The 23,847-nt window shown below is 39.1% G+C and overlaps 2 protein-coding genes across 2 annotated transcripts in view; one reads left to right on the top strand and one right to left on the bottom strand.

Moving 5' to 3' along the window:
- The window catches only part of LOC136437466 (exosome complex exonuclease RRP44-like), a 35,450-nt gene extending 29,899 nt beyond the window's left edge, over window positions 1–5,551 (top strand). The window contains exons 19-21 of the mRNA XM_066432088.1: window positions 2,085–2,246; window positions 3,154–3,276; window positions 5,261–5,551. Coding sequence (XP_066288185.1) covers window positions 2,085–2,246; window positions 3,154–3,276; window positions 5,261–5,338 — 363 coding nt within the window. The 3' untranslated portion in view covers window positions 5,339–5,551. The remainder of the gene's footprint in view (window positions 1–2,084; window positions 2,247–3,153; window positions 3,277–5,260) is intronic.
- Window positions 5,552–8,822: 3,271 nt separating this feature from the next.
- On the bottom strand, window positions 8,823–22,999 carry LOC136437463 (uncharacterized). Its single transcript, XM_066432085.1, has 5 exons — window positions 22,889–22,999; window positions 11,799–11,937; window positions 10,329–10,442; window positions 9,859–9,969; window positions 8,823–9,221 (listed from the first exon to the last, which is right to left on the bottom strand). The coding sequence occupies exons 2-5, from the start codon at window positions 11,896–11,898 to the stop codon at window positions 9,193–9,195; spliced, it is 354 nt and encodes a 117-aa protein (XP_066288182.1). The 5' UTR covers window positions 11,899–11,937; window positions 22,889–22,999; the 3' UTR covers window positions 8,823–9,192.
- Window positions 23,000–23,847: the final 848 nt, after the last annotated feature.

Below are 23,847 nucleotides of genomic sequence, written 5' to 3'. Positions count from 1 at the left end.
TGCCTTTTATTATCAGTCAACATTTGCAAGCAGTCACAGATCAATGCTTTCTGTCTGAGCTACAAAAAGAATGTCATTTCTGTAACCTGTTTAGATCTACTTGCAATTGGCATGAAAAGGGTAGAAACATTATACAACATAACAATGCCCTCTGTAAGGCCTTGTTTACCAAAGGGTCAGTGAGTGACTGTATTTCAACTGCCAAGCTAGTTTCGGTCACATGAACTTCATTATGCACATGTTGTTGGGTCGTGTTTTGCAACTTAGAGATATTTTGGCAATCTGAAGCTTTTGCGACCTTTTGTGTCAAAGAGTTTCCTGTCGAAAATCTTATGTGATTGTGGTACATTGTTTAACGTAAACAGGAATTTGTTTGGTGAAGGTATGGCTTTTAGTTTTGCAAGTTTTGCTTGGCATTTGTATGTTTATTTGGACTTTTAGGGGTAACTATTCTCCAAAGTAAAACAAAACATACTTTTAGAGTGCTTGATACTGCAAGGAAGCCGCAAACAGTCTTTCTTAGTACCTTCGCTTGGGATGTTTTAATTTTGAATCATGGAAAATGACTTGAGGAATAGTTTTTATCAGAAAATACACCCAAGACACCCCTGTCTCATGTCTTGGTTGGATTGTTCCAAACCACAAGGGAAAGTGCTCGCTTTTCTCCGGGTTATAAAAGCGATAACAAACAGTCCTAACATTGGCCGCGCAGGCCTTGGGGGAACCCAGACTTCGGTCTGGGCACAAACCAGAGCAAGACAAAACAAAAGCAAACCACAACCCACAAACCACAACCAAATGGTTATGGTTTGGGGGAACCACTGAGATCCTAGTCTTCAACCTGGTTAAATCCCCCGTGAAATCTAATCTGCGTATGGATGAGTCCGCGGCTGCCTGCCGTCCAAGAGGCGACCGCAAGCGTGGACTGATACGGCCACAATCTCGGTGGTTCCTTTTGCCCTTTCCTTGTTCCAGTTTACACTAAAGTAGTCTTGCATATTGGACAGTACATACTGGAGTAAACATCAATTTTAACATCATTTGCCTGGTCGTGGTCTTACTAAGACCTGATTCACACTCATAAAAATTTTCGTACATCGACCCACAACAAAGTCGTATGTCATCAGCATATGGCACCTTTATTCCTTCATGTGAATCGCCTCTGCCTGTCGTCTGATGCGCGGGGCCAATTGAGATCCAGGAAAAAAGGCTCTGTATGCTGAAGATGTACAACTTTGCTGTATGTCGTTGTCGTACATCAACAGTTTTTCAAATGACACAAAATATTGCTTCAACTTCCTTCATGACATTAAAAAGTGGAGCACTCTGATCGTTATGACAGCTCTCCTAATATGCACTCTCAGTTTCAAACTCAACTTTTGAACAACAACATTTTCCACCTGTAAAAGAGAACCCCGGTGACCCACTAGCCTTTTTGTGAGTTCCGGAGAAAGATTACAGCTAAGAGATCCTGCTGTAACCCAGATAAGTCCCCTTCTCAGAACCCATAGAACTGAATCCAGAATAGGTGGAATGACTGATGGGAGTGACCTTTAGATCAAGACGTAAAACACCAAGGCTTTGGGTTAGAGTTGAGCCAAATCTTCAAATAATACTGCAAACTGACCCCAGAAGAAGGGAATACGAGGAGTTTCAATACCTACAAGATGCACTGTCTTTGTATACTTAATATAAGGCAATGCTGTGTATGTTGCGGGTCAGTTTTATGTCTTGGTTCTCTAGTTTTTGCGGGAAACCAAAGGATGAGATGGGCAACATGTAAATAGTAAATGTGTAATGCAACATTTACAACATGTTTGCAACAGTTTAAGTTAGTTGACCATCCACACACACAAACACACCTGTCCTTGGTACTGAACACAACATACACAAAAACCTTATAATTTGAACGGTCACCTCACAATTCTTAATGTACATGTATGTACAGTGTGAATACATTAAATAGTTAAAAAATACAATAGAATACAATACAAACTGAAATCAATGCATCACAGTGGCCAAAAATTTTGCCTAGAACTGCAAATCTTGCTATTTTCTTATTTTTCCAACATCTTGTGTTTCAGCTCTTCTTTAAGAACAAGGTTACGGAGGAGGAAGGCTTCGTCCTGTTCGTGCGGAAGAACGCGGTCCAGGTTCTCATACCGAAGTTTGGTTTCGAGGGAACGATCTTCCTCAAGTCCCAGGACGGGAGAGGGGTGGACAGCCCGTTTGTGTTCAACGAAGAGGTCATTTGTTTTTGTTAACTTATTTATCATAATGTTGGTCAATTTCTTGCTAATTCTTCTTTACTTCAAGACTTGGACACAGCCAAATCATACACACAGACCAAAAACAATACCTCCCTGTGACTGAATAGCTTCTTCCATTGACCCCATGACCTATCATGTCTGATACTTCCTGTCACTCCCTTAGTTAAGTCTGTCACCTTTGCAGTCAACCTTGCCATCCTGCCAGTCTCCAGTCACACCATCTTTGCATTCACACCCTGTCACTCTAATGACTATAGACACACACCAACACCAGCAAACAAGCACAATGAAAACAATATCTCTGTTTTCACTGAGGCAAACAGCTTCACAAAATGTTGATGTGGTGCCCTGTAAGAGCACATTTTCTAGAGAATCTTTGATTTACTTGAGCTCTGAAAAAATGTAGACGACTGTTACAAAGTTTGTCAACAAGGCTGATGTAGATCAGATGTTTGCAGAAAGTTTTTATGAAATTACAGGACAAATTTCAGGCAACCAAAGCAATATTAGGGACCAAAAAATGAAAAGAAAAAAAATGCTGAAATCTTTATTGTAGTGACATTAACTAACACTGTCTAGCACATTTGTGTAATTATACCTTTCATACTTTTCGCTTTAAAAACCGCGCAAAAACATGCTATACGATGATTCCCTTAGTTTCGCAATCTACAAAAACCCGGCGACAATTTTCTCACATTACAACAAAGTCTTATTTTTGCATCATGAACATCGCTATACATTTTGATACTAAATGAATTGACTTTCAAAAAAAATGAAATCCGATTTTCAGGCCAATATTGCTTTCAATTGGTTGACTTTAATATTGCAGGTAATAAAAAAATGTATTTTGAGCCCTTCATCTGACAGGTGTTTTGATTGACAGGAGTCGTCACAGACTGCAGGCGATGTGAAGCTGCGGATGTTTGACCGTGTGGTGGTTCAGATCACCGTGGAAACCTCCCACATCCAGCACCAGAAACTCCGCATCAGGCTGGTCAAGCCGGAGGTAAATATAGAATACAACACGCTGTATTCCATATCACCCGAGGTACCGGCCCGACCGTGGGTAGGATACGACCCACGGGAGGGCCGGGATCGAGGGTGATTCGGAATACACTGTGTTGTATTTTGTTTATATGTCATACCCACCCGATAAAACACACATTTCAATGAGGAATGTGCCAGAAGTTGGGGGAGTTTTGTGCCCTTGAACAAAAAACTGTAACAACATTGATTCCAACCTCTGAGTCCGGTATTCAAATTTTTGACGGCGGCCAACCGGCGCGCTCAAAATGCATTCGAAATATTCTAAGGAACCCTGTGTGATAACCCTCCCAAACCCTATGTGATCCGGATAGTTATCACACGGTCCGGAACACCCGTATTAGGCCCAGGCATGACATAAAGATACTATTTATTATCACACGGTCCGGAACACCCGTATCAGGCCCAGGTATGACATAGATATAGAATAAAACATGGTGTAGTCCGTATCTCCCGAGGTACCAGCCCGACCGTGAATAGGATCTGACCCGTGGGAGGGCTGGTACTGAGGGTCACACCCACCCGAGAAAACAGTCACATTTCAATGCGAAATGCGCCAGAAGTTCACAACAGTTGACTTCCTCGAACAAAAAATTGTAACAACAGCAGTTCAGATGTGCCAATCCAGTATTCAAATTTTAAACAGTAGTACAACCGGCGCACGCGAAGTGGGTTCGGAATATTCTATGGAAGCCTTTGTGATGAAAGTAGAACCCCGTGTGATAACCCGGGCCGGAACACCCGTATCGAACTATATCCCTGCCCGAGTATGACATCAATAACTTAAGCACAATTAAGTGTACATAACCTTTAGCATAGCCCCTTTCGGAAAGGATAGGATTATCGTAGATGTGACGCACAAAACGTGAGGGCTTACTGTAGCTCAACTCAGGTAGCAGCCTCATAGTTATCATTTTCGTGCACCAACAATGTTCTACCAGCTTTGCAAATTATGGAACGTTACATTATGATTACTGTCATCATCAATCATTATGCACATAAACTCGGCTAATTAGAAGTTATTGCTTACAAATTAGGCTGTTTTTATAGTTCTATACTAATAGGTGACCATGCAAAGTAATTGTATAACATTATGGACCATCAAATCACAAAACCCCTTCATAATCTAATCATGACATATTCATTCTAACCCTTCAACATCAAACAATATATCATCTCTTCCAGCCCCCTTGCCACCGATATTGAATTGTTTTAACCCTTTAACAATGTTGTAACAGTACTATGATTTCGACACTATATCATAAGATGTCTTTATATCCTGACATAATCTTCACATGCCTATATATAATTATGTGCTGTATTTCTGTCAGATTCTGTTCTTTTTCATTCTGTATCAAAGGTTGAACTGTAATTTCCAACACATACAAAATAGTTGGACTTATCGACTAGTCTTTGTGGAATGAGCAATCCGCTGCTTCTGTATAACGTCACTTTACGCAGATAGGATACGTGACTCAGTGAACAGTGGATCATAAGTTGCAGAAAGTCTATGGCGCCCCCCGTCTAGATCTGTGTTGAGAGGTCAACAACCTCAGATGTTTCACTCAGTATCACTGGACAAAGTGAAAATCTTGGACACAGAGCCAGACTTTTTCGCAAGAAGAATAAAAGAAGCCATCCACATCCATGCTTTACAACCATCCCTTAACAGAGACGGGGGGCGCCATAGACTTTTTGCAACATATGATCCATTGCTCACCCAGTCACGTGGCTCATCTGCATAACGTGATGTCACAGAAGCAGTGGATTGCTCATTCCTTGACAAAGATTGGAGTTGATCAGAGAAAAATTAGGTAAGTCCAAGTTTTTGTGAGTCTGTGTTGGAACTGTTCAGCTTTGATACAGAATGGCTTCTACTTGCAACACAGATGAACTTTCAAGTGATGTTCTTTATAATTTTCATGTTTATTCCATTTTCCCGCCAGGTTCCAGGATTCAGTGTGCCCCCTGTCGCCACCAGTGATAAAATATCAGAACCTCCAGTCAAAAAGGTTAAAACATAACCTTTTATAACAGCCATTGACATTTCTAATCCACTTATCAACATTGTTTCTTTGGACGTTTGACGCCGACATGTGGCTATCAGTTTCTTTTTAGTTGGCTTTTAGTACTAATTTCTAAGGCTCATCAAAACAGTATTCTTCATACTAGAGCTAGACTAAATGTCAACTGTCATACTGGTGATCTTAAGAGCAGACTTAAGCAGAAAAGCAGTAACATACATGTACATGTAGGTAGCATTCCAGTTTTGTTACTATCTGATGAAGCATACAAATTTAGAAGATTAAAATATTGGGAAATTGAAAGGTTGTTTTGATATGTTGTCTTGACAAATTGGATATTAAACAAATATGAACCTATTCAAATATTACGGCCGCTGTAGCAAGGAATGATGAATATTTAGGAATATTGGCACTCTTTGATACAGCAATTTTTAGTTTTACTAACCATGCCATATTCCAATAAAATATTATATATCCTTATGGCATTACAATCATTCATGTGCATATACTAGGAATGCTGTACTAGGTTGTTTGTTAAAAGTTAGATTTGATATTAGCTTCATCTATGATATGAAAGGGAACGTGACAGGAACTATTTTTGTAGTGCCATACTATGTATCTCCAAGACATGCATGATATGCTTTAGCGATAAGAATTACTAAAGTTAACTTTTTAATTTGCAACTTAAAAACGATCACATTTCTAGCGATCTTGTGTATTATGTAATGTTACATTATGTCTGTTTTGCAAATGAGTCATACATGTATGTAATCATCATTATGTTTTTACATTTTAATGTTTAACAAATGTTATGTGCTTGTTCTTAATATTGATGTTTTACACAAATCGTCTAATCCCATGGTTTTGTTGCACATTTAAAGGCACCCAGAGCATTTTATAAGGCTTGAAAACTCCAGGTGCATATACTAGGAATGCTGTCAGTACTAGGTTGTTTGTTAAAGTTAGATTTGATATTAGCTTCTATGATATGAAAGGGAATGTGACAGAAACTATTTTTGTAGTGCTACAAATGTATACAATGTATCTCCAAGACATGCATGATATGCTTTAGCGATAAGAATTACTAAAGTTAACTTTTTAATTTGCAACTTAAAAACGATCACATTTCTAGCGATCTTGTGTATTATGTAATGTTACATTATGTCTGTTTTGCAAATGAGTCATACATGTATGTAATCATCATTATGTTTTTACATTTTAATGTTTAACAAATGTTATGTGCTTGTTCTTAATATTGATGTTTTACACAAATCGTCTAATCCCATGGTTTTGTTGCACATTTAAAGGCACCCAGAGCATTTTATAAGGCTTGAAAACTGGAAAGATTCTAGTTGCTGTAATCTTTATGAAATTGACATTTAATGCCACTGTTTACCACATTTGCGTGCGGATTTCTTATCAAAAATTCTCAAAAGTGGCACAAACATAAGCCACATGGAGATCTTTTAGTTTCACGCGCCTACTAGTAGTGTAAATAGACTGATACCATAGCCCCGCCCACCTCCGTCAAAACGTAGAAATGCAAAATTCAGACATAAAAATGCAAACATTTGACGGACATACAGTCACTAGTACTCTCTCATTGGTCGAATCGCTAATTGTGATGGACAGTCAGGATCAGTCTATTAGGGCTTGGATTTTCTATCAGTTCTCACCACACAACGACATCGTATCTTTGCTATAATGTTGATGTTATTGAAACTTACTATGTGTATGAATGACTAGAAATTTGAGATTTTGTATTCAAGTTTCAAGCCTCATAAAAGCTCTGGATGCCTTTAAGAACTATCCCTGAACATTTTTTAACAATGGTTTATGACTAGAAATAGAAACATGTAAGTCATCTTGTGTATAGCTCAGTTGCATTAAAATCTCAGCAAGGAGGTTTTATCAACCAACCTTTTTAAAACCTCCTTGGATGAAGCGACATTATTGTCCTTATTATAATAAGTAGACTAATTGTCTTAACTACTGTTTGATGTAGAGCTGTGTTATTAAATCCTTTTCTTTTCAGTAAGGTTCCTAAGTCTCTAACTTTTTAAAATATTCTTCATAACAAAGAATGTACAACACAGCACACAATCTTCGGTATGACTTTGTTTTATTATACCAAAGCAGATGACAGAGTGGTACATATATCGTAAGAAAGGTCGCTACATTTGTCACTCCTCAAGTCGGGAGACGCCCAAATAGCAGTTGGCATCGTAGGAAAGCACGTCTGGATAACAAGTGTGCTATAAAGCTGGTTTTATGGCACCAATTACAGGTATATTGTACCTCTACCAAGGTCATGGCATTTATACTGATGTTGTTTGGTTCTCAGTAGTAAGTAGAGCCTTGTAGTCAAGGGATGAAGTTTTTGAATGACAGATAAATGTTCAGATCCAAAACGCTTAAAAGGATATGGCAAAATTCTAATCTCCAAGTAGATCAACACCGGTGCCAAAATCGTATAAGCTAGCCAGAGAAGGTCCAGTCAGGCACCGTTACCTGACTTGACCTTCTCTGGCTAGCTTGTACAATTTTGGCACCGGTGTAGATCTGCTGGGACATTAGCAAAATTCAACATAACCTTGCCAGAGGTTTACACTCTTCGAGTTCTTTCTATACTTAGTACAACTTGCCTGATGGAATGCTTAAATCTCCCTTTACCAAGTAAAGTCTTCTTTATTTCAGTAACAGTAACAGCTAGCATCGTTATACACTCACATGATCAGCCATGTATGACACTCAACAACAGATTTTCACTGCAAAGTCTTAAGTTCTACCTCGTACAAGGTCAAACTGGCTGCTACTTCTTTAGCACTTGACGATCTCAAGACAATTTCTTTTCTAGCTAAGCCTTTTAGACATAAGAAAACTCTGCCACTACCACTGATTCATAGAACCATATCCTCGCAAGGCTACTTGTTACATGGTTATTGGAATGCTTTAATCAAGTATTTTGGACCTGTGTCTAATCTTATTGTATAAAACTGTGCAAAGCTCCTCAGCGATTGTTTGTCTTAGATTCTGCTTCAAATCTTGAAGGAATAGAAAGGTCCATTGTAAGACTGTTTACAGCACATTGTGTTGCCTTTGTTGTATCGTGTAAGTCATTCTTGGTAAGGGAATTGGAATGTTTATTGAGCAAAATCTGCCAAAAACTTTTCTTAATCGCACCTATCAATCCATTCTATCTCTCGATTTTCAACTGGAATGGTTACAGGAGTACAAGGGTTAAAGAAAATCGTTAGAATCACCAGGGTGAGAAAGAAGGTAACATGGCACGTCATCCAACCTTACACCATTGAAGTCTGTCGTGCCAAGGAAAATGTCAACTCGCAGTGGAAAAATGCTGTTTCTGTTCATATTAACCTTCTCCCTGCTGCTTAACCTTATAACCAAAACATATTTGGTTCCAAAAGGCTACATTAGGGGGGGAAGGTTAAAGCATAACTGTTGTGCCTTCTTGCAATTGGGAATGGCAAGTCAAAAACCTGACCATGTTGTTATTACCACTGATAAAGAAGTCTGCTATCCTCTATCCTACGTACCTTATTAAACTTTCTGGAATCATTAAGTTTGAAAAACAAAAACCTTAAAGCTGATGTAAACGATACATCGACGAAAACAAGAAGTGGTTATCTTCTTTTGTTAGTCAAAAACCTTAAAATTTATCACCAAAAAAGCAGAATCACCTGTACCAAAATTAGTTAGAAATTTCTTATCCCCTCGCTTAGATGTGCTCTGTGATAAGCTAGGTTAACTTTATTGTACCTATTATCTAAGAATTGTAGAAAAGTACTGGACTACAAAAGGGTACAAATTTGAAGGATGTAGCCCCGTTGTTTCTACTTCCCAGCCTTCTCTGCCTCGATTTCTGAAAGTACAAAGTTGAGAAGAATTAGTGTTGGTATGAAAACATTGAACCCAACGGGTTGGACAGAAAACCAATGGTTTAAAAATACACAAGTTTCTTGACACTTTCTTCACCAGAACACATTTATCTACGGCTTCTACAGTACCAAAACAAGATAAATCTAGAATATTTTGCTTTCTAAACCATGGGAATGACTTTGACGATTAACGCAACGATTCCTGAAAATTACCAGACTAGTCCCCTGCTGTGGTAAGTTTAAGTACTTTCCCGCACCAGTTGGTGCATAGGGCAGTGCCTATCTCCGTTTCCTTAGCCCTTGGGCCACACAACTACCATAGTCTTTCTCAAATGCTGAGTGCTAAGCAGACAAAGCAGTGTGTACCATTTTTGAAGTCTTGAGTATGACTTAGCTGGGGATCAAACTCACGACCTACCGTATGCAAGGCAAACTTTGCTTATATAGGCATTGCACTGGTCCTTGCTGTAGTGCTTGCACAACTGTGTGGCCCAAGGGCTTTAGAAATAGAGATGGGCACTGTCCTATACACCGAAAGATGTGGGAAGCATTGTAAATAGCTTTAACTTTACTAACAACTACTTAATGAAAATAAAGACTTGCTGTACACTGAATGCTGACCTTCCTTAGTTGGCAGATGGGTTTTCTCCGTAGTTTCTGCGTGTTTCAATTTGCTCTTGTCAAACCCAGACACTGCTGCCGCCGTCAGGGCAGCCCTGTCTTGGTGCATGGCTGCAACAAGAAAATGATATTATTAAATATGATCAATATATGTCATTATTATATTTTTTTTTATGAAAAAAAAGGGCACAGGAATACTTTTGGACTGAAGTGGCTAAGGACATGGACCTATCCACAAAAGAAACAAAAAACAGAAATGAAATTTACAGAATAGACATGATTAACCCATATTATACTGGTGTAATTTTTCAGGTAGAATACATGCTCGTGTTTCTGGCGATTCTCAAAATCGAGCGACCTTCTGGCGATTAACAAATGTGGTTGAATCTCATTGACTGTGTGAGAGGGGCATTATCAATGCATGGTCAGTAATGATCTATTGTATCTTCAAGTTAATATCTTTGTCTTACCCTCGGCATCAGGCTTCGTGTCCTTGACATTGGTCTCTGCGTGCTTTAACTTGGATGGGTCCAGACCCTCTATGATCTTTGAGGATCGCTCGGCTGCCTTCTCCAGGTTAATGGCTGGGTGACAACAACAAAATAATCGAAGATTAATATTGACATTGATCCTCAAAATTCATTCGGTCACATGCCTTTAACATGCTGTGTAACAGAGATTGAAATTCTCTTTATAAAATGTAATATAAATTACAATATTAATATAATACACAGGAATTTGATGGTGTATCTACAAAATGTATCTTAGTATCTTACATTGTATGCATCGGAAAACCAAGTCAAATGAAGGATTGTCTTAACAAACAGTTTTAGGAGGTATATATGTGCTGGATTCAATGTTGAAAATTCAATAATACTTCCAACATTTGCTGTATGTCTTGGAATGTTTGCGGTGGTTTTAAATTATCAGTGACCTCTCCTGTATGAAATTATGACACTGTGAATATGCATTAAAGAATCCATTATAATAACACTATATTGTGCTACACAATTGCGTGAACACCACTAAAAACTTTTTCACTTTGCACCACAAAATTAAAGTACCTCAAACGAGTCAAAGATGATGTGAAACTGCACACGTGAAACAGTACTCGATTCCCATACAAAAAGCTTTGACTTCCACATTTTACAATTATTATAATAGTCCCTTTTACTGAATTAGTACTGTAGACCACCAGCTCAGAGGCGCACCTGGGGGAGCCATACTCTCAAATTTCATACAATCAACGTTAGAACAGATTCAGTCAAATATTCATTCTTCCCCCCCGCACCATCCCCCAGTGGAACGCCCTGCTTGGCGCGGTTGTTACGGCTCCCACCGTTGAGTCATTTCCCACCAGGCTGGAGGCCTGCCCGCCTTAGCCTGGGACCTCCTCCCCCCCTACTTTGCCCCTCGCGGGGTTTAGAGCAGTGTACTGGTACACTGTACCGATACAGTACCGGGTACAATCAATTAGGTACAGGTCCAAAATACCTGACCCTGCTGTATCAGTACTGGACCTGACTCAGGGGATGGCCACTTTGACAGATAAAATTACTATGAAATTACTGTGGCAGTGCTCTAAAGCCACTCTAAAGTGCAGAAAGCCACTCTAAAGTGCAGAAAACACATTTGCAAGGCTGGAGTCAAATTTTCATCTGTGTTTTGCTGAGAATAATACCTAGCACGATCAAATATCATGTTTTTACCAGTTCAAACATGCTTTTGTGCTTATTGAAAATCTAGCGTTTTCTGAACAAGTAGTTTAGGTACAGGTTCAGGTCCGGACCTGTACCTTAACCCGTTTACCTGTACCTGTACCTAAAATTTGTTTAGGTACACAGCTCTAGCGGGGTTATCTGGGGGTTACTTTGAGAGTAAGTGGAAGTAGACAGCAGCTCAATCTTGAAGAACAGGTTACTGTATGTAGTTGTCCTTACTTTGTTCTGTAGGCAGAGGGTTCTTCTCTTGAGTCTCCACATGTTTCAGCTTGCCGGAGTCAAACTTGGTCACTTCAGAGACATCTGGTTTGTCACCCATCCTGTCTGGTAGATTTGGTCACTTGACGTCAGAAAAAAACTGAAGAAAAGAAAAAATCAACATCAATAAAAAACAGCCACACATTGTTTTAGAAAAGAACAATATTACTGTAGATCTGAGGTCATGTGTACATAAGCCTCACATATCTGGTAGACAGATGTAGCTGCCTGTCTGTCTATCTAGGACGAATGTCCCCAGGGGGGCTGCATGGCTTTCTATTCGCACTGCTGACTAACATTCGAAACATTCTTATTGGCAAATGCCTGTGCAATTCCTAGAATATTTACAAACTGCACACAATCCTATATACCATTTGGCTCGCCACTGAGGCTTCGCCAAAATTTGAGTATCAAACCCATTGCAAATGGTGCCTTTATTATTACTTACCACAAATACTCTAAAATAACACAGAAACTAAAAAGACTTGAATAGAGAAACATGCCATTGTCCGGTTCCTGACTTTTTGGCATGTGTCAACATTCATTTCCTGCCAGCCTGCTAGGGAAATTTGGACGTGGGCCAGCTCAACCTTCACATCCTGCCAGTCTCCTGTTACAACTTAGCCTGGGAACAAACTCAGACCCAGTTGGAACAAACTTGAGCACACACCAAGACAAACAAACAGACCAAAAACAATACCTCCATTTTCACAGACTGAGGTAAATATGAAAAACTCAACCACTCCACTTTAATTATCCTTGTACAAAATGATGTCAGACTCTGTAATACGAATAGACAATCAGTTTATTACCTTCGCCGAGAAGGTTATGCAGAGGTTAGCGTTTGTCTGTCTGTTTGTTTGTTTGTAGTGGCACAGGATAACTCGAGAATGCCTTGATGGATTGTCTTGGTATTTGGTATATTGGTAGGTTTTGATGAGACCTAAAAACGATTAGATTTTGGGCCCCCTAGCGGCTTCTTACGGTACTGCGGCGGAACTTCCTGTTTTGATATCTCGTGTTCTGGACATGCTATGGAACTTATTTTTGAGTGGTAGATAGATCTTTGGACAGAGAGTAAGTGGTGTGGGTTTGGGCCCCCTAGCGGCTTTTTTGGAACTGCAGGAGCAGGTTTTGTATCTGACTTTGAAAGGGAATAACTCAAGAAGGGCTTGATGGATGGTAATGATTTTTTTAAGTTATGAATTTTTTCTCATTCACTAATTATGTATTGACACATACCAGATCTCCCTTGAGAGTATGGTGTACATATGCAAATGTGTGTGTAGACAGTTTCCAGTGATAAAAGGAGGACTGGTGACATAGAACACTCTACAGACTACCATCCAGGGTGACCTACAATCACACAAGGGACTGGGACAAAAAAAAATTAAAGTCTCTCTGGAATAGCTTTCATAAATCGTGAATGCACGATTTTGATGTTTTTATTATACATCAGCTAGTAATTCTTTTGTACTACTTAGACTTTTAACTAAGGATAACACATCACAACAAAAGTTAAACATTTATTGATGATGTTATAGACAGTTATATATATTATACTATCTATACATATATAATATTATATGTACAGATAGTTATGACAAGCATCTTGAAATATGCACCATGTTCTGAGGAAGGAGTGAGAATATGGTAAATTGTGAAATATTTGATTCAGAAGTTGTTTCGTGTTTTCGCTGTGACCAGCATCATCATAACGTACTCAATTCATCCAAAACATCCACTTGAATTTGTCTCCCATTCTGCAATACTATGGCTGTTTCAAACATGAGCTCAAAGACATCACAAACTCTCGATTTTCACCGTACCATGAAATTTTAGTGCCGCTAACATAAATGAATTTACAGTAATTATTTTCAAATTTTCTGACTTAAAATTAAGAATCATTTCTTGAACTTGGAAGAGTTGGGACAAGTCCCCATGCAAATTGGGTTGGGGTTTTGTGCGCGTGAGAAATTTGCGCGTGAGAAATTTGCGCGTGAAAAAATAAAGTTCAAGAAATGTGTCAGAAAATGTGCACTACAAAATTCTTAGTCAGAAAAATGTTACCCCATGATATGATTTTGCATCTGTTACTTAAATTTTGGGTTTGAATTTTAGGTCCCTTGGGAATATTTTAGCTGACTCCCAAGGGATTTAAAACCTTTTTGGAGGTTTTAAGCTTGAAAATTGAAATAAGATGGCCCACAATGGAATTAAGTATCTTATTGTTGCATTCTACAGTTCAAAATGTTGTTCTTTCAATCTTCAAGTGATTTTCAAATGTTAAGTTTTCACGCGCAAAAAAGTTTGAAATCTGCGCGTGAAAGAATCTTCTTGAGAAAATATGAAATTAGGCCAGTAGAATGGAGAAAAGCTTCAAATAGTTACATTTAACAATACAAAACCTTATATAAGTAAGTTGACTATGTATTTCTTAAAGATTTAAGTGATTTTCAAATGTTTAGGTTTCAAGCCCCAAAAAGTTTAACTATTCCCAAGGGACCTATTCCCAAGGGATTAAAAAATCAAAAGTTTTCAAACCATAAATTCAGGTGTCAGATGAAAAATTGCATCATGGGATCACATTTTCCTGTCTATGAAAATTATACTGCACATTTTCTGACACATTTTAAAGAAATGTATTTTTTCACGCGCAAATTCTTCACGTGCAGAAAACCCGTTCCCTGCAAATTTGTCTGGCCCACATGTGCCCAAGGTTCGCCATGTAACCAAGCATGCATGGAATGCACTTGTATCAAGAGCAGTGTACGTGCTTTCCCACATTCTTATGCTACTCACCTTACACTCTGTCTGACTGTTCAATTACTTACAAGATAACATCTATCATTGAGAACCTCAATCAAGCAGTGCACCTTTCATTTGCACAAAGAAATCTAAAGCTATAAGAGGGTCTGCATGGGGGGGGGGGGTCGACAAAGCTTTACTCTAGAAAAACGCCCTATATGTTACACTAAAATCGCAATTACGCGAAATTTGGTCACCTTGCTACGAATTACGTGGGTAAGACAGCTTTCCCTACGAAGAACGGGAAATAAAAATAGGATACGCCTTACGGAAAAGAGCATGCAGGCCCTCCTACAGCTTTGCAACCAGACAATTTTCCTAATGAGTTCAGGCATAGTTCAACATGACGACAAGTCACAAAGGCACATCGTACTGTAAATCTTCAAATGTTTGCCGTGGTTTTATTTTCTCTCCGCCACATAACACCACGGATAGTCCACTATATTACTACTACTGTTACAGTTAGTACCATACAATGTAACTCTACTACAGTAACAGTACTCTTTCAGCCCTAAAACACTGTAAAAACCTCTTTTCCCCTCCTATTGCAAAATAAAGTCACGGCAAAAATAAAGGGATTTACAGCAACAGGCAGCATGCATTGTGTCTATCGTGTACATGTACATCCACAATTGCAAACACTAGTTGCTAACATTAAGAAACATACAGCCAGAACACTTCATAGAAGAAATATCTATTCTTAACACATTGCACTCACCTACAGATATAGTACTGTACTGATCAGCTGAAAGGTTGGCACTAGTAACTCTAGTTCTAACACCACATGCAGGGCCTACTACAGAAAGTAGGTTTTCAGAGTGATGTCATCCAGGCTTACCCAGGCAGGAAATTCTGTACATATAAGGTCATGTAGCATCACCTGGTTGGATCAGGCTCAAGTAGGGTGCATTCTTGCCCAAAAAAGGGGGACCTTCAATTTAATTTTCATGATACATAACCTTTTTAATTCAATCCTTTCCCAATTTTATAAAATAAACAATTAAATTTATTCCTTTCAAGCTGACAAAGTATGTACATACGCATTTACTGTACTTGTGCGTCTAACTTTTGAGCATAAAAAAAAGGTACTACACATAAATTTCCCTGATTAACCAATGGTATGACCTACTCATAAGAGGGTGTGAGTCATACCTATCTATCTCTATTGCACATTTATAAGGTGCTGTGTTGTAAATGTTGAAAATTAACTGCCATATAGGACATACCCTAGGCCTCGGTTTGTGAATACAGGAAACATAGCCTACTTTCAAATTGGTAATACATAGAGGGTTTTAGTGCTCTGTCTTGAAATTTGAAATCTGTAAATGCAGAAATGTTCACAGTGGTTTTATGTTCACGGTTTTTCTCGGCGACCGTTTCACCGCGAACATTTTTGTCCGATATTGTAGCAGTATGTGACTATAGTGCTACTGCGAACGTAAAAACATTGCGAACACTCCATTTTCCCCTTAACGTGAAATAAACAACACGCAAACTTAAATGCATTTACAATATATTTCAACTGTTCAAAGAACTTGGCAATTAATAATATGGCCATTTTTTTTACCAGGGAGATGGGCAACATAAAAATCTTTAATCCAAACTTCAGAAGCCTAAATAATGCACAGTCCCTTACTAGTAAACTTGAAACATCCCAATTGAAAGGGTCAGTCAAAAAAGGCCTTGGAGGACCCAAGAACACTAACTTGTGTTCAAGAACATGTTACAAACTGAAGCTCTTTCATGTTTCAAATACTTCAAAGTAAATTTAAATGTGTAAAACATACAAAGATGTAACTCGCCTGTCAAAAGGTTGCTTTGACTTGAGCGTTTGAACTCTACAACTGACAATCGGCTGCAAAATTACTCCAACAAGAACCAGATGGTTTAGGTCAATGTCTTCATTTCAAAAACGTGAAGAATTCCTTACCTCCGGCCCAGGTATGCCGAATATTCCAAAATGTGCAGAACCAAAAACAAATAACCCTGGGTAACTGCATTCTTTTGACATATACATGCACTACATAAAAGGCAAGCCCCTTTGTTGTTTGTACATGTAAGTTATATGTACAGTACATAAAAGGCAAGCTTTACAAAAAGTATTTTGGAATCTATGATAATATAATTGCGGCATCAAAAGTTGTCAGCTTTTCATGCTGTAATTATGGATTCCAAAAAGTTTTTTTGAAGCTTGCCTTTTAAAAGTTTTATGTACATGTAACTTACAAATTGTACAAACATCCAAGGGACTTGCCTTTTATGTAACTGTACGTGGCTGTGCAAAGTGCTTTCCTTTTATGTACATGTACCTGATGTACAACCAAGGCGCTTGCCTTAAATGTTCATATATTATATATACTATAAGTTATTAACTGAGGAGCTTGTCTTTTATGTACATGTATCTTACATATATACCTTGTCGCTAGACACTTAATAAACAAATTATTTTTCATTCATTCATTCAATCTTCTTGGCCTTACATAGTTATTACGTACATGTAACTTACATACAACGAGGGGGCTTGCCTTTTTATGTACAGTCATGTACATGTACATGTATATGTCTACCTTACGTACAACAAAGTGGCTTGCCTATTACGTAGACCTAGACAACCTAGGAACTTTGCCTTTTAATTTAATTTTATGTGCATGTACACTTGACGTACAACCTTGCCTTTTATGTACATACTGTTATACCTTTGTTACATGTAACTGAGGGGCTTGCCTTTTATGTGCCCTAGCGCAAAGCTCCACCCCCGCACTTCAGCAATGCATGACCTCAGCTCTTGTCTACAGCATACATTTAGCTGAGGGTGGGTGTAATCCCAATTGTGCCTCACTGACCAAATAAAGTCCAAACCTGGTTACTGTGATATGATTATGAGGTCAGTGATGAAAACGTCCTACCTAATAAGTCAACTTGAAGTCAATCATTCAGAGACATTACCAGTACTCAGAAAACTTTATCTAACTTCTAAGGGAAAGTGGTTTTGAGTTCATGTACCACTATTCTTAGGCCATTTTAATTTCTTGGTTAGTACGGAATTTTGAAAAAAAATTCTAGATTGGAAAATCAACATGAAAACAGAATCTCAGAGGAAAGTTTGTACTTTGGTGCACACAATTTCAGGGAGTGAACAGGGTCAGGTGCAAGTTTTCACCCCAGCCTTCTGTTTTAATGATTTTTTTTGCTAAAATCAACAAAAAAATCCATTAACCAAGAAGTTAAATTGGTGTGGCCTTAGCTTTAAATCATAATCTTACATCACATTCCAATCATGACATCAATTCACACAAAAATTAAATTTCTTTTGCAGTATGATGGCTCAGCGAACGCCGTCTATTGCAAAAAATACAATGTATTCCATTTGAAGTACAGTAAAAGCTTGTTGACATTTTGAGTGAGTGTTTGATATTCCAACAGAGAATTGCCCTGCCCAAGCATAAAGGTTACTGCACAACCGCTAATGCAGGGTGAGCTCTCTTGAATTTAAGTGACTTTTACCTCAAGATCATATCACTGCATTGTGTAAGAGTGTACGTCAAAACACCTTCAGAATTCATTTTTTTACGGATAGGAGAAATAAGTAACTGAATGTCATCACTTTTTATATTGCAATTTTGCATGGAAGAGACTCCCCAACTTACTAGTGTAATTCTCCAAATGTTAGCTGAAAGTGGTGTAACTTCAAGAGTGTAGTATACATTTATTTGGGTTAAGATATACAATTTTGAAGTGTATATGCTGGACATTGAAGGGGGCCCACATGGGGGGAGTACAATCAGCGCTAAATTCAGGAAGACAGCGACTACGTATACTGTAAATGCATTTAAGTTCGCAGGTTTTTATTTCGCGCTAAGGGGAAAATGGAATGTTTGCGGTGGTTTTAAGTTTGCGGCAGCGCTATAGTCACATACTGCTACAGTATTGGACAAAAATGTTTGTGGTTAGCGGTGAACATGTAATATACTATATTAACAGTATTGCCTTGAATTCAACAGGCTGGCTTTGCTTTACGCTAAATTCAGGCACCATGTTATACATAGTATGCACAAATTACACTCTACTTAAAATTTGAGCGGTCTGGCTACGAATAACATGGAATTAAAACAGCCGGCTCCTCTGACAGCCACTACCATGTCAAAGACACCCAGCCAGTTGGAAAACATTGCGCTTATCTACCCCCTAACATCTGCTTGGAGATTAGGTGCACCCTGTCAAAAGAAACATTGTACAGTCCCGAATGGTTCAGAAAAATATGGATTATAGCTTTGAACAGGCTATAACCTTGGCTTAGATCTTACCCACTGATAAGATACAAAGCCTCCCAACCATAATCATGGAGGCCAGACAACATGGCTTTCTTCAAGGACACTCACTTAAAATGTCTGGCTGTGCTATACTTCACAATCACAGACCTTAAACTTTCAGCTCACAAAAAGAACGTATTTGTGACAGTTTGCGACATTCTGTGACTGCCAAATGGTTGCAAGGACAACGTAACAATCTGTATTCCCAACTCCACACACAACACACATAGAGCAGGTGTTCTAAAGTCAGACATATCAAGGTCACAGCCATTTTGCATAAATCATTACCGAGTCACCCCAAACTACCTATGACATTTGGGCACTCTTGCATACCCGAGAGAACCATTTCTGGCTCCGCAAAGACTTTACATACCTGCTTCAGCTGGCACCTACATGTATGAGGGTCTGCATGGGGGGGGTCCCGACAAGGCTTTACGCTGAATTCAGCAGAACCCCCCACGTATTACGCTAAAATCAAGGAAGGTGATTACGCAAAATTTGGTGGCCTCGCTACGAATTACCTGACTAAGATGGCTTTCCCTAAGAATTACAGGAAATAGAATTAGGCTGGCTACGCCTTATGCAAAAGAGCATGCAGACCCTTGTATATACCCTGAGGCAAAACACTAGCTGTCGTTACAATCAGCAAAATCTTGAATGCAAAATCATGAAAAAAGTAGGTCAATCAGTTCCCCTAAAGATAAGTAAAATATGTCTTCAGCCCCTGATACTTAAAGATAATGTGTAAGGTTAAAAGAATTAGGGTAAACCATGCTTGCCAGCTGGACTAAATTTCGACGTGATAACATCAAGACCGCAGTGAAGGAAAACTGTTTACGCCTGGGAAGCCATGTTGGTTTACTGGAGACAGGCCGTGCCAGGCTTCCTTGCAGGTTTTTGCTCTAGGGGCTGCACGAACAACAACATCCTGTCAGAATTTCCTTTAACAAGCAAAGAGGAAGATTTGGCATTGTTCTTTTGAATTCTGAACCAACATAAACAAACTCTGACCTCACTTAGATCCAAATATGCCCTTTTTCTGCAAGCGAACGCAAACTACATGTTTTTTCAAGTTCTTGCCATTCATACTAGTAGTAGTAGTACAGACAACTTGTTTTGTAGTAAACATTTTGCATAAAGCGTGGCCTTTCCTTCCTGAAATTAGGCCATACTATTTTAATTTCTTGATTAACTGAATTTAAAAAAAATGCTAGATTGGAAAATCAACAGGAAAACAGAATCTCAGATCAGAGGATAGTTTGTACTTTGGTGCACACAGTTTCAGGGAGTGAACAGGGTCAGGTGCAAATTTTCACCCCAGCCTTCTGTTTTCGTGATTTTTTGTTGTTGCTAAAATTTAAAAAAAATTTACTTGGTGTGGCCTTAGCCTAATTCGAAAACCTCCAGAATTTGGCGAAAAGTGTTACCAAGACCCCCTCCCCATGCATAGGCCCCTTTGATCAAAGATAAGCCTCGGGGACTGTCCTGTCTGACAAGTAATACATTACTTTTCACCAGGTCAGTACAGGGTAAACTATCGCGGCACTGAACCGAACAGAACAGCACACGTGGGCAAAAAATGAGAAGAATACCACCGTTCTTTTACGACGCGACATAAATACAGGTCCACCTGTCCACCCTATACCTGACTATTTGAGGAACATGTAATTCAACACTTAACACACATTTAAGTAACAGTGTCTCGCTTTCTATGGGTGGTAAATGGAAGGAGGAAAGGGAATTGAATGGGTCATTCATCAGTATCATGAGCCTAGTTCCAACCATCCATAGCACTGAAAGGGTTAACTGTAAAAGTCTCAGTGTGGCCACCTACTAATGTTTGTACAAATTGTAGGCTGTAACAAATATGTACAAATGACCACCTCTACAAAAGGACCACCTGGCCAAAGTACTTTTTGGTGGTCCCTAAGATATTTTTTTCCAGTGACACAAGCACTAACTATAGATTAATAATCCTGTCTATAGTGACCACCTGTCCACATGGACCAGATTTTATATTAAATTTAAAATGAGAAGAAAACTACTCGGGACCGATACTGTAAATGCAGAAAAGTTGGCGGTGGTTTTATGTTCGCAGTTTTCGCGGCGAACTCTTCAGCGTGAACTTAAAACCACCGCAAAACATTTTGCCTACCTATGACTAGCACTACTATTGTTTCAAACATGAACTTAAAACCACCGCGAACATGCCATTTTCTCCGTAACGCAAAATTAAATGCATTTACAGAATATCAGTCCCCTGAGTGGTCTTCTTGGGCAGTTTTGACTGTATTTATGGCCATGTTCTCAGCTCTGCTAGCTCTTTAACAAATCAACAAGATCTTTCCTGTGTCCTTGAAATAATTTTCAATAAATGTGTGCACTATTTATTGGCCTAATTAAAAAAACTGTAAAAATGCCTGATGGGAAAAGTGAACTATACTAGATATTTCTAGATTAACATATCTACATGATGAATCATGAATATGTCTTTTCAACAGACTGTTTTACTTAAACATTAATGACCCAAAATTTACCTTCTACGAAACCCCCTGACTGTGTAGATATCAGTGGTTGCATCCCCTAATATCATTAGTGGTTGGTCCCAGATTTGGGGGCAAAAGTTGACATTTCAAATCTGCATGAATATCCTGTGTATTTTAAGCATGGCACAAGTTTTCCTTGATAATTCAAAATTCTGATAACATTTATAATCGAGTGTTTTCTTACTTTCTACGAAATCCTCCCCAAACACTTGAAACAGCTGGAGTGTTTCATGATAGCGCCCACTACTGATAAGGGGCTAAGGGACTGATCACAGACAAACACCCTGCACAACAAAAACAACTGCAGTGCAAACATGTGGGAGTCCTTGGTCTATATACAACCCAAGGCGATGAGAAACATCCACATTTCGCTTTGCTTTGAAAACAGCGGGAGTTGTAGACAAAGGACTTCAAGTTCTCATGTTTCACCCCATGACATCACCATGTACAAGGTTGTATTAAGTTACTAGAATGTGGCCTAGTTTTTTGGAGGCCTTAAGTTATTGGCCATAACTGTCTGTTTGTGTGTATCTGTGTGTATGTATGTCTGCAATTTCATAAATTATGCAATGTTGCAACTTTTGTTTGTGGGACTGTATTAGGGTCACGAGGGGGTGAAGCCTGCCATCTCTGCTTTGTTGAGTATAAGAAATAAATTCTACCTTCTGCTATAATCTGGCAAGATTAAAAGCAACGCATACAATTAAAAATGCAAAGTTTGAAACATTTCTAGGTGCAATGTTTAATACAAACATTCAAAATCAGACGACATGTACAAAATATTTCCCACCATGATGTCATGTGTGTAATTTGCCCACCCACACGTTTTGCATTGAGCAAACGAGAACAAAAAGAAAGGTGGGGAGAGAAGTTCCGTCTGCAAACTAGTCCAAACGTTTGCCACGTTTTAAAGACTGCTCCTTTATTGAACTAGTGAGGTAAAAAGAACAAATCGATAAGCAGATTTGAAAATGAGTTTTCCCCTTTCTAAAAAAAACGGCCATGTCTAAAAAACAGTCCTCAGCGCCCACCCACCAAAAACTTTACGGACCAGTTCTTCGACTAATTAAGGCGTGAAGAACCACCCTTAACTCTTCCATTTTAAGTAAATAATCAAGAAGCAACTCAAGACAAGGCTTATTTCTTAAGTATAGCTTAAAGACTGCGTCGTTCCTGACTTAAAAATGGGACCCACAAAAGTGAGCAACCACCAGGGTTCCGCACAGAAGGCCTCATCAACAAGTTCAAACGTCTGCACAGAAAATCTCATAAAAATAAAAATTCAGTCCCTATTCGTGCCAACTGTTAGCTTGAAAAATAGCTCGGTGAGTAGAAAAACAGGGAAGGTTGAGTTCTTGACCTTTAAATGCGCATTTTTCACACTTACCGAAGCTGGAATGTCGGGTGGCCCTTGGCTTCTGGTCCCTGCAGAGGTTGGAAAGGAAGTGAGCAGCTCGTTCTCCAGACGGGAAGTAAACACGGTAATGTATTCATGACTACGGTGGCCCATTCGTACACCTATATCGCATACGCAAACCAATGCGTCGTGGCAAGGACATTATCATGTCCTTGGTCGTGGAGTCAAACTATTTTGTCGTCTGCACAAAGTGAAACCACTAGGAGTGTTAGTCTCCAAGCAGAGGTTAGGCTTCGGCTTGTATTTGACGTCTTTTGTCGGGCTTTCTATTTTGGCTTGGCGACATTTTATGAATTTATACATAAAAGAAAACTGGGCAATATAGAAAACACGATAAAAACGCCGAAAGAGACGTCAAAAGTCTCTGCTTGGAGAGTTGTAGTGTATCTAAAAAATGTCATGTACGCAAACCATTTCCTGCGCACAGAAAACACATGCACACAAACTGTTCCGCAGGCACGTAGACGCTCAGGTAATGGTTGCGTACGCGATCTTATTGGTGTAATGGGCCACCGTACATAGGCTTCTCGGAACCCCGCCCACCTTTTTTACGGAAACGTCCGAACAATACAGGCGCCGTGCTCAACCGAAGTTCCTTCTCCGACACTTAACCCGTCCCTTACGCGGAATCTTCCGAAAGTCATTTCTTGCATAATTCTTTCAGGAAGGCTTTAAAACTGTTTTAACGAGTTTGTCTTCTGTAGATTCCGAGTTATGCCGAGAGGGGTCGACGGAGACCGAATTCTTTCAACTTTAATCTTCATGAACGTGATGTTGGTGTGCTCCTAGCGGTAGCTTCTGAAAGTGCATTTCTTATTACAGTAGGTACATCAGAACCATTGTGAAACATGTTCTTTGACATGTCCTGGGGCTTTCTGAGAAAACGCTGCACCTTGCAGCCCTCTAGGCAAAAGCCATGCCCCATTGAG

The sequence above is a fragment of the Branchiostoma lanceolatum genome, chromosome 6, assembly GCF_035083965.1.
Source record: "Branchiostoma lanceolatum isolate klBraLanc5 chromosome 6, klBraLanc5.hap2, whole genome shotgun sequence".
NCBI classification, from domain to species: Eukaryota; Metazoa; Chordata; class Leptocardii; order Amphioxiformes; family Branchiostomatidae; genus Branchiostoma; species Branchiostoma lanceolatum.
This window is presented reverse-complemented; position numbering and strand designations above follow the sequence as displayed.